The 16,044-nt window shown below is 43.3% G+C and overlaps 1 protein-coding gene across 1 annotated transcript in view; it reads left to right on the top strand.

Annotated features, from left to right (window-relative positions):
- Positions 1–697: 697 nt before the first annotated feature.
- Positions 698–16,044, top strand: part of brip1 (BRCA1 interacting helicase 1) — a 39,548-nt gene continuing 24,201 nt past the window's right edge. The window contains exons 1-14 of the mRNA XM_005752013.1: positions 698–770; positions 1,100–1,198; positions 2,009–2,120; positions 2,698–2,892; positions 4,668–4,810; positions 4,961–5,098; positions 11,436–11,708; positions 12,843–13,064; positions 13,446–13,645; positions 13,728–13,860; positions 14,005–14,159; positions 14,265–14,439; positions 14,601–14,741; positions 15,085–15,246. Coding sequence (XP_005752070.1) covers positions 1,106–1,198; positions 2,009–2,120; positions 2,698–2,892; positions 4,668–4,810; positions 4,961–5,098; positions 11,436–11,708; positions 12,843–13,064; positions 13,446–13,645; positions 13,728–13,860; positions 14,005–14,159; positions 14,265–14,439; positions 14,601–14,741; positions 15,085–15,246 — 2,142 coding nt within the window. The 5' untranslated portion in view covers positions 698–770; positions 1,100–1,105. The remainder of the gene's footprint in view (positions 771–1,099; positions 1,199–2,008; positions 2,121–2,697; positions 2,893–4,667; positions 4,811–4,960; positions 5,099–11,435; positions 11,709–12,842; positions 13,065–13,445; positions 13,646–13,727; positions 13,861–14,004; positions 14,160–14,264; positions 14,440–14,600; positions 14,742–15,084; positions 15,247–16,044) is intronic.

Below are 16,044 nucleotides of genomic sequence, written 5' to 3'. Positions count from 1 at the left end.
TATCGAACGGTTCAATATCAATACGAATATTGTTGCACCCCTAATTTATACCTATATTTATTAATGGGGCCCTGATGCTACTTTGTAAGAAAAAAAACTCTTAAAAACATGGAAACATTATCGAGTGAAATATTAGCCAACTTTATTCTATGCTGGTTAGCATGCAATGTTTAAAAAAATAATAAATAAGATAAGTATGGTAAAAGAAATGTGGTAATGAAAGCTTAAATATGTCAAGAAGCTATCACTGATTATTGAATATTATATAATAGTTAGATATACATAGATTTAACTACATGTACTCCACTCTGGTATACAAGTTATTGCAGATCAATGCATTTATTGATCACTACTGAAATGCAGCACCGTCGGCCTACTTTCACGCTAAACTTCCGGGAATAACAACGTGACTCTCCAGTCAACGGCGCTAATGTTTACTGACGTAATTTCCGGTGTTTTGTAGCCACATAAGTTGCAGTCACTGGTCAGCGCTAACTATTCATAATAAAAGCGTGAAATAGCGGGATGAATTTACATTATTGTACACACTATTGCACACGTATTTTTAACGTTGCCTAGCTTCTGAGAATTGTATAAGTTAACATGTCAAAAGAATATAGAGCAAATGGGCCTTTAACGTAAAACATGTTTCGTGATCTTTTCCAATACCAGTTTTATTTTGAAAGCTTTCGCGTGAAGTTTTAATGTGCAATATAGTCGACTTCCTGTCCGGATCCTTAGCGTGATTTGTGAGAGCGGGAAGAATCACAGTAAGTACAGTAGATGTAAACAGCTGTATATTTTGCTGTTTTGTTTACAAATATGCAAATGTATGTCTTTAGTGACAGGCGTGACCAGTGTAACCATGGGATACTCTAGTAGTACAGTAATGGTGCAGCTCGTAGTATTAGCTCTTGCTTGGTATTCGAGCAAAAACGTTCAAGCTAACGCATCACTTTCTCCAGCTTTTCCTATCTGGGTGACGTCTTCAGACAGAAGAAATAGTGTAACTACTGCAGGCTACTTCGCAGTGCGTTAGTTGTATGTTACTGTACCTTACACACCTAACTCGTGTTACTCTGAACTTTTGTCGGGACAGGCGAGCATGACTTCATCACCAGTGGAGTACACCATTGGAGGGGTGAAGATCCACTTCCCCTGCAAGGCTTACCCGTCCCAGCTGGCTATGATGAATTTAGTGAGTCGCATCCATCTGTGCTTCCTTGTGCAGTGACAGAGGCTGTGCCAGGCTACACGTGTCTTTCTTTCAATGTCTCTGGTCATGAAAAAACTCAAAACCACACTTAATGCTGATTAAATGACGCTCACCTCCTGATGCACTGCTTCACTACATTATTAAAATATTTTACCAAAAAAAAAAAAAGCAGTCTGCTGTGATCTGACTCACTACTAGTACCGTTCATTATACATTAGCTTATAATAAAGTGGTTTTCCTGTAAAAATTGTTTTGATATCCAAACTTTAAAAAAAAAAAAATCAAGAAAAAAAACACATTACTAAATAATAATGTATAATGAACGGTACTAGTAGTGAGTCAGATCAATACACAACATGCAATCATAGCATAGTTTCTACTATGATCCTGCAAACCTCGCTGTTCCTTTGTCTGACTTATGCATGTATTTGCATTTTGAAAATGTAAGTTTGGCTCTTCTCCCTAAGTTCTTCATAAAGTTTAGTATGGTTGCACAGTCACATGTACCCTTTGCACAAAGCAAACAGACTGCTACACCTGCAAGCTTAATAACATGTTTCCCTTGAGATAGGCGAAGGGAGGTTTTCACCCATCCTAGACATACTCCTGTACAGTCCTCCAAGATCCTAATCTCACATTCACATTAGCTCGCAGGGAACGTGATAACTGGTTAAAACAAAAAAACCACCCTGAACATAATGTGGAGCATAAACCGTGGCTGTAGTGGACATTTCATTTTTTTTCACTTCAGCGTTGTATGTTTTAACTTAGCTCTTCTCTGTTGTTTTGTAGATTGTACGAGGTTTGAACACAGGGCAGTACTGTTTACTAGAGTCTCCAACTGGAAGTGGAAAGAGCTTGGCGTTGCTTTGTTCAGCTCTGGGTTGGCAGCATGCACAGTTTGGTAAGCCTGGTATGACTGAGTGCATGTACATGTAAAATTCAAGTTGGATGATATACTTGCACTTTATCTATACAATGAAATCTGCTTTTTCTGTCATATTTAAACTGCTCCAGTGGATACTCATAAAACTGTTTAGCTTAGCGTATGGACGAAGACTCCCTGTGAGTCTAAAACCAGGTCTTAAAGTTTTTCTGCTCTTAACTCTTTATGGTGCCAGAGCCGCTCATAGCTCTGGCTGTGAGTATAGAAGCCCCCACCGAGTTGGTGTTTATACCTCTTGTTTATGATTGGCAGCCTATTAAAACAATATTAGATTAAAGGTAATGATGAGGGAGCTAAAATGACTTATTTCAAACAATGGATTAAGATCAGTACGGATTATTTTAAATTATGATTCACGTGATAAAAATATTGAGCTAAATGGGTAAATTAAGACTTTAGTTTAACCACTGACTCATTTCTTTTGTTCTTACTGTTTTCTTGTAAGTATAATTTCATTTTTTCTTATACACAAAAAACTAATAGCCACTCAGGGTCAATGTTACTGACAGTTCTCTGTTTCACTATCGGATTATAGCCAAACTGCAGGAAGGAGGAAGCACCGGTCCAGACAAGAGCCACAAGTCCGACTCCCCCACGTCTTGCAAGTGTGGGTGTCACAGCAAATCCAGCAGGAACAAGGCAACAGCAGCAGACAAACATGCTGTTGTGGACCTCACTGTGTCACCCTCTAAAGACACGGCTCAGCCGTCGACTTCAGCACAAGAACCCAGTAAGTAGACCTGGGTTTTAGTTGTGAAACACACAGCACCTGAACCTGTACTCCTGTTGTTACAATGGTACCTGCAGCCACTAGTCACTCGATTAACTCGTAGTTAGCTGTTGATCACCTGCAGTTTTATGTTACACAGTGCAGCGTTTGGTTTTTGTCCTTAAAAACGTTGTTGCAGAACCCGGTCAGTGCTCTGTGTATGGCTTATTTGTGTCAGCACAGATACGGTTCACAGTTTTACTGGTGTTTATGTCCACTGCCACTATCTTTGATTGTTAAATTGGGGCTGGTTGGGCTGCTCTGACTTAAAGTCCGTCTTTAAGGGGCATTCGAGTAGAAATTCAGACGAGCAAATCTGAAATTCTGGCATTAGTAATGTTATTTCTGTGGGCAGAATAATTAAATAGGAGGGAGAGTGGGTATGTCTCTGCTTGCATGGACTATCCAATCAATCACAACAGTTCCAAGGATGACTGATATTTGAACATGTCCTTAGTTAAATCACCCTTTCACTTACTGCCATTTAGGGCTGGGTGTCGCCACTGATTTCTAGGATCGATTCGCTTCGATCCACGATTTGATTTGAATCGGGAAAATTTTGCCTCAGACAGTCAGAAATATTATAATTCTGTGCATTTATCAGCACATCTCTATATTTTTATATCTATAAAAAGACAGCTGACACTTGTGAGACGTCATCAGAGGTGTGAGCATCACAGCAGATGCCTTTGTGTCAAAGTAGCTGAGGATAAAACACAGAAGTGCAAAGTTATTTTATTACGACTTTCTTGTTGGAAGTCAGTTAAATTAAAAAAAAGAAAAACTGGCCGACAGCGCTGTACATAACGGTAGACTGGTGCGTAACAAGCAAGCGAATAATGCAGAAAACAGAGATTTTTAGATGGGAAACTGTTCTCGAAGTACACAGAGAGACAGAGAGCTCTGCAGGAAGTGCGATTTTCACCGTGGTGGAAGCAAAACAGGAAAAGTCAGGGGGATGGTTGGAGAGACAAAACCTGCCACTCAGAATCTAACGCAAAAAAAGACGTAAACGCAAAGCGCGGCCCCGCCGACGCATCAGGATCTGTGAGCTGTCGGCTTTCAGCCCCGACGGCACGTCCACGGTCGGACACGCTGTCGGGAAAGCCGACAGCTCATGATGCGTTGGCGGGTCCGCGCTTTGTGTTTGTCTTTGTGCAGAATCCCTGTGCCTGCTCTCACTTTAGCTGTTTGGTGTCTGTCGAAAGTTTGTGAGGTTTAACCTGAGATTCTGGCGTTTCAGGCAAAATAAATGTATATTTAAAAATCGATTCAGGATTTTAATGAATCGATATCACATTTCAAGCTAGAATCGATTTTAATCGGAAAATCGATACTCAAAACCCCCCCTGGGACCATTAGTCCAGATTTGTGTCTTAACTTTAGTTTTTATATGAAGTCATCTGGAAATGCAGCAGCAGAACATACAGAGAAAAACTACAACAACGACCAGCTAACCTCGGCATAACTTTCACTTTGGCATTAGAATGACAACGACTCACAGTTACAATGTGTTTGTTGTATAGTCAGTCGACCCTGCGTATCCTCATTAAAAACTCTTAAAAACCAACACCAGTGTTTTGGAGCAACAGGTGCCTCCCAACAACGGCACAGTTGTTGAAGGACTCATCACAGAGGCTTGTGACACTTAAAGCATTTCATTAAACCAGTGTAGAAGATTATCTTACTAACTGTATATAAAACATCCATTCGCATGTGTTGTTTCTGTGTTTTAGTGCTTCTCCCAGAAGAAGAAGGAAGAAAACAGTCTCTAGCCTCTCGACTGTCAGAGAAGCTCCAGGCATCTCTCAGCTCCGACTGTGTGAAAGATGATGACTTCCAGCAAGACAGGAAACGCATCCGCACTGCAGAGAACACGGTAGGCACCGATGCCTGTTGTTCACTAACACCAGATTTACTCTGCGTTACATTTAAACAGTGATCGTATGCAGCATTAGCAGCTTCTGTGCTGGTTTCATTAGAATAAGAAATGCACAGATCAGTAAAGTTTCCTGTGTTTGCTTCTCAGAGCCGTAAAAGGCAGCGACTGGAGAAGGGAGTCGTGTTCACAGACGATGAGCCGGAGCTGGAAAACCAGCCAGCGGGACCTCAGAGTTGGAATGCCGAGACGAAACACCAAGCTCCCGGTTGTTCCTCTACTTCCTGCGTGAGTACGATCCAGACAGGCTCACAGGTCCTCTCCTCACTAATAGCTGAAGTAGTTAAAGTTCATAACACTGAACACCACTTTAGGAGGAATTTCAGAGATCAGCTCCCATTTCAACCACATTAAAATATTAAACAGTTATCATCAATGGTAACGTGACCAGCACACGGGTTAACGTTAGCTGTTTAACTATTAGCAATTACCCGATAGCCACATTAGCCATCTGTTATTATTAACATAGCCGCTAGTCAGGTAAAAGATGAATAATTATTGCAAACTGCACGACTGGCAGATGGAATATTGAGCTGTGACAGAGCGGATCACGGACACGTGGAGAAGCAGAGGGTTGCTGGCTGTGCAGAGCAGCAGGGGAAGTGAAGCTGATCAGAGTGTGGAGAACCAATCAGAGCAAAAGCAGAGCTGCAGACTGAGGCGCAGCAGTGGGACTGGTGGATGTAGACAGCATGACAAACTCTAATTTTTCTGCTTTTACATTCATTTATTAAAGTGTGTTTCCTGTTCTGTTGTAGCCACCTGTGAGGTCATTTTTACAATGCAGCCTGTGATCGCTGCAGTCTGTCAGTGAGCGCTCTGCTTATTATAGCTTCTTTATTTATAATACCGGTCTTCATCCAAATGTCATGAGTGCTCTTCTTTTGAATTCTACGGTAACTTAAACAGTAATTAACTTCACCATGTGTAATGAAATGATTTAAACAATTTGTAAATCAATAAAAAAAAACCCAAGCTTGATCTCAAATACCTATTTTGTTAAATCCAATATTAGTTGTTTGAGTTTAGAAAATCTGTTGAAAATTAACAGGTTAACAAGTCAGGATATGACTTCTTCAGCTTTTGTTGTTCCAGGATGGGGTCACGATCTTCCCCGTGGTTTTCTTCTGTTTGAAATTCCCGTATCGTGACAACCGTACCAGAGCCTGATAGTTGAGATGTTTTGTTGCAGAGGCTTTGTGAAAATGCTGTGTGTGAGACAGATCCAATCACTGAGACATCGTTACACTGGTGTTAGTTGTGCTTTAAAGGTTTGCTACACGGTGCCACGGGCTGACCCTCTTATGGTGGATTTTCTCGCTTCGATCATATTAGAGGTTTTCAGATAATCAGCATCACCACTGGGTGGCGGTATACTCCACCAGATTGATAGAGACTGTGGTCAGAGGCTCGAACTTGTTTCGGCCTAACTGAAAATGTAACAGCGTGCGCGCTGTACTTTTCACTGCTGTTTTCATGTCTTTCACCATAAAATGTGTTTTTATTTCAAATGGCTTTAAAAGAATTGAAATCATGAGGAAGGATATGAGTGCCATAATATAATAAATGTCTAATGTGGATAAACATGGGACCATCCTGTTTTCAAAGACACAAAGTTAGTAATCAGCAGTCAGCCCTACAAAATGACTCTAACATAATTAATTAATGAAAGAAAATCTGTCAGTATTATGAATGTAATATATAGATAGTATCACAAACAACCTGTTGAACTTGTCTGAACAGTGTTGCAGCAGTGCAGTTATCAGAAAAGCTGAGTAAGGAATCCATGCGCATACAAGACTACGCTGATCCTTTTATGTTTTATAAACCAGGGTCTTATAACAGAGACTAAAATGTAATATCTATACAATACTACTGAAACATTACAAAACAACAAAGTAATGGCAAAAAAGTCAAATTCAGCAGAAATCTGGTTGTGTTGATCTTTTCTGTTAACATGAAAATGAAAGTGCGTGGCGCCGAGTCTGAAATTTACAGCGTTATCACAGGTGGGTTGTTGACGTGATCCTAGTGATTGTTATGGTGACACCACTCTAGGAAACAGTAGTATTTAGCATCATGTAGTATTATTTCTTTGGTCTATTAAGGATAAACAGACTGAATAATTAATATTACAGGCCGTCGTTGTTGGTCATGTTGTTGAGTCTGTAAAAGTCTGCAGTTTTACAATATGAGGGAAATCAGTGCTGTCACGTCAGACGGCCAACGTTCAGTTCAAACTGCTGGAAAGGGAAACAACCTGTTCAAACTGAAGTTGAACAGCTAGCAACACCATCACTCCTGTGTCATATTTGTTGGTTTGTATTTTGGAGAGTTTTACTGTATGTGAAGTCATATTAGGACAAAATGTAACAAGCTACTGTGTTGCAAAAGATGCAAAAAAACCAAACCGTTTTGAGACGATTATTAAAATAGTAGCGATTCATTTACTTTGATTAATAAGCTGACTGCTTCTACTGAGAATATTCGAAATGTGTTGAATTTTTTGAAGAATAAGATAAAACAAGTTTCTCCATGCAGAGCATTTCTTATGAGTCAGCAGTTCTGACGTCTCCTGCAAATGAGAAGTTTTACTCGCTGTCCTGCGTGAAGCAGAAGCAGTCGCAGCATGTTCTCAAAGGTCTCACGGCACCGTTAGTGATCAGTAGATCTCCTCCATGCCTGCTGGCAGGGCTGTGGCTCCCCACACCTACTGTTAGATGGTTACATGTAGAAAGCTTTGGAGCACAAGCGCGCTCACGCACACAGCTGTTCACAGACACACTATATTGCCTGGCTGCTGCCTCTATACTTATGCTCATCTTGCTCATTGCTGCGGTTCTCCTACCGTGTTCTTCTCTTTTTGGTTTGTTTTCTTCTTCTTTTTTCCAGCAGTGGATTTTTCCCGTCTTTTCTCTCTGTCCCTCTTCCCCTCTGTTTTTCTTTCCCTCTCCTCTTCTTGACCTTCTCTTGTCTACGTCTTTCCCATCCCTCGGTCATAACTGTTCAGATTGTAATAACTTCAAAGTAAAAAATAAATAAATAATAACGATGAATCAGGTGGACCAGTCTGGCAAAGCCATAATGATCCACTTGGGAAAACAAATCTGTTGGGCATTTTTCTTGGCCTTCAGACAATAATTGTGAACGGGACGGGCAAAAACAAAAGTGATCAATAGTGGATATCTGGAGGTTCTCTCTGGACAGACTACCAAGTTGCTCCTGATGATTGAGGCGTGCTTGGCTTTAGGATGCTGCAGCACAGCTTGCAGAGGTGGTTACACTCTCACAACTTCATCGTAACCTGCCGCAGGTGTGTGGCTGGGATCAGATGGTGGGAGGTGGAAAAAGAGGAGGAGGGAAAGTGAAGACGAAGAAGTGCGTCCTTCTCTGGTTTCCCTGCGGCTACGTGACCCGGGCTCTTTTGTCCTGTGAGCGCTGACTGACGGCCTGAATGGGGCCCTTTGAAGCAAGCTCCAGTTTTAATTAAGAGGGTTTGCCTCGCCTGGGCTGCTGATCTGTGAAAGCCACGGGGATAAATATTGAATGGGGTTCACCTGCTGGTTACTGCGCCCGAGGGATAAACAGGTGCTTTGGAGGGCAGGTATTTGCCAGGGCCCCTACCTGCACGCGGGGGTGTTGGGTGTCATGTCTTCAGAGTTATTTGCTATTGAAGACCACCCTTACTGGAATGAATTCCAGGCCTCTCGAAAGCTGTGGAATGAGGAGCAAATTGGCGTCCAGCGAGAGGCGCCAGTGATACCTCAGTGATCAACTGCCCGCAGCCCCTGTGTGCCCTCCGACCGGCCCCCCGGAGTGTGAGATTTCCATCTCTCAGGTGTTGGCAGGGAGCAGAGCAACAGTAGCCTACCTGTGAATATTCGGAGGTGTTCGGTAACTCTGCTGACCTCTGTCAGTTCCAGAGCTCTCGCTGCTGCGTGCGCTTACACCTGGCAGAGTAGGTGTGCCCTGCAGGCTTAGTGTAGCAAAGCAGCTGAAAGTACCTCTGTGCCATGCAGTGGACCTGTAAATGCAATGTTAGTAAGAGCATTGATGAGCATGAGGGTATTCCCGCAGGTAGCTGCACACTCAGAGTAACACCAACGGAGCTGCTCCAGGTTCAGAAGAGAACCATGTTCAGGACTATGCTGTTGTTGCTGAGCAGGGTTGTGCCCCTCTTGGCCTTTTTGCCAGTTATCTGCATTCCTTTCTAGGGGGTGTCTGCTCTGGGCTGTGGGGCCAGGCTCGAAGCCTTGTTGTCCTGGCATCTCAGGAGGCAGCCGCGTAAAAGGATACTCTTGTGTCAGCTGTTTCCTGCTGCAGCTTTTCACAAGGGCCTCTATTCATCAGCCAGCCCTTCTGCACTGCTCCAGCCCACCCCTCCTCCCCCCACCTGCCAATGAATAAGTAATTATTGGCCATCTTGGGGCAGGATATTTGGATGGCTCTATTTAACGTGGCAGCAGCAGGTAAGGTGATCGGGCCCGGGGCCCAGACTGTGGAGCGTAACTGTTTCAGCAGAGAAAGGTAACTCGAACTGGTGTTGGGGCCCCGCAGCACCTCTGTTTATTTTTCACATGGGCTCAGGGCTCGTTATCCCTCTTAACTCTGAGAGGCGGCTCTCTCAGGGCTTTCTTTGGCCTGCACTCCAACACACATTGGAATATTTGATGGGCAAACACGTTAGGAAAATCTGAGCCGCCGGGTAACTGGAGCCGCTCGTCTGTCGTCAGAAGTGCTACCTCCTCATCCTCGTGATAAGCTGCAACGCATGACATCACATACCAGTCATTCTTACGTGGATCCTTCATATCATTTGCACAGAACTCTGACTTAAACACGTTAGCCCTCATTTATTTTGTGCTAACGGAAAGTATGATATCACGTAGTGGATAAGGTGTCTGTATCAGCGATGACCTTTTGGTCTTATACTGTTAGCTGGTTAACAATTTAAAGGCTGTCATGTCAGTAAAGATCTCTGCTGCCCTTAAACAGCTTTCTTCATTAACACAGTGTGAAAGCAGTGAACATGGAGCTTTTCATCCTCTGTTAATTCTGAATTGAAGGGATAAAATACTCTTCCTCTGGACTGCAGGCTCTGCTTCTCTTTGTTTTTTCTCATGTACTATGTGTATTATTAGAATAGTGGCTGCTCACATCAAACACAGCATGTTTGAGAAAAGCTTCAGACTGCCCTGCACGCTGCTGTTCTAACCTTGTTTGTGAACTCCAGCAAAAAAGAAGACAAGTTTAAAAGAGTAAGGGTGAATGGAAGGAGCACCCAGGCTTAGTGTAAGATAAATAGTGTTTATTATGATGCTGGAAAAATGCAAAGCTACTCTAGTAGGGCCCAGGAAATCACCACGGAGATGGAAATGAGCTAGATTTCTAGATCGTAGCATTTTATATATATTAAGCAACTGTGACGTCTGCTGCAAATCAGATCAGGTGATCATAGCGTGAGACCATTCAGCATTTTAGCACTAATGAATTCATATAATTTAGACTTTGCATATCCTCTATAAGACTCTTTAAAGACCAGCAGAAACACCTGATGTTGCTGAAGTGAACAAAGATGTGTTTGATGGTTTCAGGGTGGATGATGACACATGAATACCTAATGACTCTCCCATAATTATAAGAAGAGATGCTGCTTCTTTTGAACTTTCGCTACATAAGTAAAATATAATGTTAATAATCTCCAAAACCTGTGTGTTCAGCTGGGGTGTTTCAAAATAAATGTAGCACAGAAAATGTTTCTACTACAAAATGTTATTAAAGAAAAAAGTCTGGTAGAAATAAATGAATTTAAGTGAATATATCAATGTTTTGTAAATCAGCTTTTCATCAGTTCGCTGGGCTACATTTAACTTTATTCTCCGAGAGACTAGATTAATATTAAAGGCTGATAACACTGATAATGATTTGTACTCTCCTGGCTGGAGAAGCCAATGATTTGACATTATATGTGCGAGTGATCAAAGATCAGATGACTTAAAACAGAACAAAAACCGGCCGAACACATAAAGAGGATCAGTTTCATAAGCCATGCCGGCTGCACTTCACCTGTGACCCGGAGGAAAAAAGGATCCACCGCGCCGCCGGACAGCCAATTAGATTTTTTTCAGCCACCACAATGGTGACCTATCATCTTTCAGGGAGAGAAAAGGTCACCTGGTGAAAAGTGACGGGACACCTTGTGTATGGATGCAAATTCTTTATGCTTGCCTGTGTGTTTATCAAAGGAGCAAAAAACGGTGTCGAGGTGGTTGTGATATTCCTCATAATTCATTGAAAATGTTCACATACATAATATTAGGCCAAAGCAAGCAGTGATGGAGAAGAAAATGTGTCTTATTTATTCCAGAAAATCCGGAATTAAGGCAAGAAAATGAGATTTAAGACTGCGATACTAGTGGCCTTTGATTTCTGCTGTGCACCAGTGATATTTATCATAAAGCAACAGTTGGCATTGGCATGTTTTTCAGTTCCTGAAGCAACATCTGGTTCATGCTGTTAAACAAAAGTGCCAAGTATTAGTATTTACATGATTTTCTCCCACTAGGCTCCTGAACCCTGCTCGCAGTGCCCGTGCGCTTCAACCGAGGATGGCGTGAAGGACAAAGAGAAAGATGGCAGAAGAAAGATTCCAAAGATCTTCTTTGGCACTCGCACACATAAACAGATAACTCAGATCACCCATGAGCTGAAGCGCACCCTTTACTGCGGCGTGCCTATGACCATCTTATCCAGCAGAGACCACACCTGTGTCAACCCAGACGTGGTGCCTCACGCAAACCGCAATGAACGCTGCAAGGATCTGCTGGAGGCCAAGGATGTGAGGATGAACACTGACACACACACACGCAGACTCTCGCAGTGAATCTGTCCTGCAACATGTGTTAGGCAGATTCACTCGTTGCTCCAACAAGCTAGCAGCTCACTGCTCATGCCTGTTTGTAATTGCCATCAGTATCGACCCAGAGCAGCAGCAAGAACACACTTTAACACTCTGTCAGAGCCACTGAGGAAAATGCTTTTTAGAGGCATGAGACGCTTGTAGTCTCCTAAACTGGGCAGAGTTTAGGCGCCTGCTGTAAGGAGTCAATCGCAGTGTCGTTGCAGGTGTTTGCTTCCCATATGAAATGACTGTCCCAGCCTTAACCCCTTACTGTGTGTCAATCATACAATGTGTCTTCATCACCTCAGGGTCGGCTCTGGTTACCATGTTGCACACGCTCAGAGATTCATGGTTCAGCTAATGCCATCGTTAGTCATAACGCCCTCCGACTGCTCGAGAGGTCATTAATCCTCCAACTCGCCTTCAGCAGACAGGCCTCGGTGTCAGCAGAGTGTCAGCAGAGTGTCGAGCGTAGCACCGCGCCGTTTCATCCAGAGATTCTTTTATTATTGTGTCAGAGGTTACCTTTGCAAATTCACCAAGGACAGGGTGGGACGTCGAAAGCTTCGCTGACAGAGTAACTGAGGGCTGGTACATGAGATGGCGCTTCTTTACACGCCGCTTACATTCACTGTATGAGTGAGGACATTTAAGCTGCTGCAGCACCTGATCAGAGGCAGCCTCTGAAGTTCTGTATGTCACCTCTGGACAGAGTGGAAACTTGAGACTGAACAGCAACACAGAAATGCAACAAATGTGGAGGAGCTGTGAAAAAGTCAAAGCATTAGAATCAAGTTCAAATCAGATTTTTAATTATTTTTTACTAGTTTTTACAGTTTTGTGTCACATGTTGGAAACAAGAAAGCCAGTGATCCCAGTACGTTGCCAGGGGCTGTGGCTCGGACGATGAATTTCAATAGAAAAGCTTCAAACTTTGAGTTTCAGAAAAATCAAGACTGTTTTTTTCAATGTTTTACGAAATCTTACAGTCCCAGTTTTAGAAATGAACCTTTGAATTGGTAACATATAGGAGATGTTACACCTTGTTGTAACGCTGTGCGTGCGTTGCAGGGAAGGTCCTGCCGCTACTACCACGGTGTGCAGAGGATGCGGGACCAGAACACTCTACAACATGTCCATGGGTTGCGGGCAGCCTGGGACATTGAGGAGCTGGTGACTCTGGGCAAACGGCTTCGCTCGTGCTCCTACTTTGCTGCCCGTGAGCTCATGCAGAGCGCCTGGATCATCTTCTGTCCGTATAACTACCTGCTGGACCCAATGATCAGAGAAAGCGTGAGTAGAGTTTGGAAGAGCGGGAGGAGCAGCTCTGGACTGTCAGCAAAAATATTTGTTCAAGTAACTTCATCAGTATGACCACGTCCAAACTCAGATTTGTAGACGTAAGATGGTGAAACCTGTCCCCTTCATTTAAAAGCTTTACAGGCTGTGGTGGCGTTGCAAACTCCGTATGTAAAACCACGGAAACGAGGCAAAAGTCAACTTAATTTTACAGCATGTTAATGAATCCACATTAAAGAGCTATGACACCATTGTTGTAGTTTCTACTGTTACTATATCTGATCGCCATGTTCCGTTTTCCCTGATATTTGCCTGTGAACCACCACAAACCAGATCGCAGGCCACTGATTCTGTCTTACTTTCCATCTCCACCAGATGGAGATTGACCTGGAAGGCCAGATATTGGTACTGGATGAGGCCCACAACATTGAGGACTGTGCGAGGGAGAGCGCCAGCTACACACTGGACTACAAGAGTCTGCTGATGTCCAGAGACGAGCTGGACAGCATGGTCAACAACAACATCCGACGTTCCAAACACGAGCTGCTCAGGGGCTTCTGCTACAGTCTGATCAAGTCAGTGACTGCATTTGTCTCTCTGCGCATCCTAATGCGAGCGGGCACGCGCACTCAGGATGTCTTTTGATTGTCACTCCAGCTGGATCCAGGAGAGCCAAAGCCTGATGTCTGAGCGCGGCTATGAGACTGCCGGTAAAGTCTGGAGTGGGAAGGATATAGTGGGCATCTTTCACACTTTGGGCATCACTGCAGACACCTTCAACATTCTGAAGGTAGGCACAGCATATCGACCAGAATGGGCAGCACCAAACGGTTCATTCATTCTAACATAGAACAGCCTGTAATCATGGTGAAGCTAACATTGCCAGGCTGTCGTGTGGACAACACTGTCCGTTCTTGCGTTTTCTGTGTGACAGCAAAACCTGGCAGCAGTCTTGGAGAAGGAGGAGCGTGTTGGAGTCGTTAATGGGAGAGAAGACGTGGTGCAGATTCCAACCATCAGCCCACCTACTGCAACTGTGCTCAAAAACCTCTTCATGGTGCTCGACTTCCTCTTCAGAGACAGCTGCAGGTCAGACACACGCTCTGGATGTGAGCTAAGTGATGCCGCTGCCATAGATGAATCCTTCTTGTTCTGGTTTAACGGTTTAATCGCTTGTTCTGTGTGTGTTTGTAGATTTGCTGACGACTATCGTGTTGCTCTGCAGAAGAGCTATGCTTGGACTAACCAGGCTCCCCCCGATGTCCCCGACGCCCAGGGCTTTATAGTTCGGCCACGTAATAGACGCCAGACTGTCCGGGTCAAGGCTGAAGTCCTGACGCTGAGCTTCTGGTGCCTTAACCCTGCTGTGGTGAGACGGTCGACTGGGCTGACTTAGATTGATAACTGATTACTGAGGCTACACACAGGAAAAAGCCGTAACTTTAATGAAAGAAGGATTAGCAGTTTGTCCATCACATCAGGTGTTTTGGCCGTGCATACATGATCTCTCTCTGTGTTTGAACCTCCAAGGCTTTTTCTGACCTGAGTGGGTCTGTGCACAGCATTGTGTTGACCTCTGGAACCCTGTCACCCATGGACTCCTTTTCCTCTGAACTTGGTGTGAAATTCTCCATCCAGCTGGAGGCCAACCATGTGATCAATAAGTCTCAGGTGAGTGGGTTTAGCCATAAACCTCATTATGAAAAACTATGTAGTGAGAGGCTCCACAAGGCTTTCTGACCTCAGCTCTAATTTAATGATAGCATGCTACGACTAAACAAGACTTTACATGTCTTTTCTCCACTTCGGCTGTTCCACTTTTGTCCAGCAGATGTCAGCGTAACCTAACAAATTGGAGCACAGTTGATTTATTGTGGATCTTCTTAATACGATTACAGGGAATGCTGACAAGCTGACCTTTGATAACTTAGCAGACTAATCAAGCAGCACACATGAGAGTGGAACAGTGCGTCACGTTTGTGTCTCTGATAAGAAATATGTCTGATCTCTGCAGGTTTGGGTGGGCACTGTTGGCACAGGACCTCAAGGCAGGAAGCTCTGTGCCACCTTTCAGAACGCAGAGACGTATGCCTTCCAGGATGAAGTGGGTGGCCTGCTGCTCCACGTCTGCCAGGTCATGGCCAAGGGTGTGCTCTGCTTTTTGCCTTCCTACAAGGTAAATGTGCCGTTTAAACCTTCTCCTCCCAAACATGCAGTTAGTAAATATCACCTTTTAGCGTTTGTACATTTGCAACGCTTCTTTACAATGCCTTCACAATTTTTTTCATAAAATAGTTTATGAACTTAATATTTTAATAATTAAAATAATTGTAAACTCCCACAGGGGTCGATTATCTGGTTAGTAGTTTTATTAGTTACTAGTAATTCCTTTTACTCTCTTCACTGGCTCCCTGTTAAATCCAGAAAGTCTTTCTCTGCACATACAGTCTTAAATAATCAGGCTCCAGCTTAAAGACATCTTAAAACCATATCACCCCAACAGAGCACTCCGCTCTCACGCTGCAGGTTTACTCGTGGTTCCTAGAGTACAGTGGAACAACGACTTACGAAATTAATTCGTTCCAGAGGGTCTTTCCTAAGCTAAAATTTTCGTAAGTAGAAGCACCTTTTTCCATCGCCTTTTGAGTGAGGCGATGCTGGCTGAAGACGAAGTTCTTGGTGGAGGAAGAGGTGGCGGAGTTGAAGAAAGCATACGTATGTGCACATGTACATAACATTATGGAATTTAATTAAATTTTTGACATTTTCTATTTTATCTATTTCGTTAAGATCAAATTTATTTATATAGCAGATTTCAAACAGCCGATGCTGCACAAAGTGCTTAACAATATAAAAATGGTATTAAAAAGCAACAATGTAATACAATAATAACAGTAAAAAAACAATAATAGGACAATAAAAGAATTAAAACAATAACTAAACTAATTCAAATAAGACCAGAATGCCTGGGTCA

This window comes from Pundamilia nyererei, unplaced genomic scaffold (assembly GCF_000239375.1).
Source record: "Pundamilia nyererei isolate P.nyererei 1_Seehausen unplaced genomic scaffold, PunNye1.0 scaffold00338, whole genome shotgun sequence".
NCBI classification, from domain to species: Eukaryota; Metazoa; Chordata; class Actinopteri; order Cichliformes; family Cichlidae; genus Pundamilia; species Pundamilia nyererei.
This window is presented reverse-complemented; position numbering and strand designations above follow the sequence as displayed.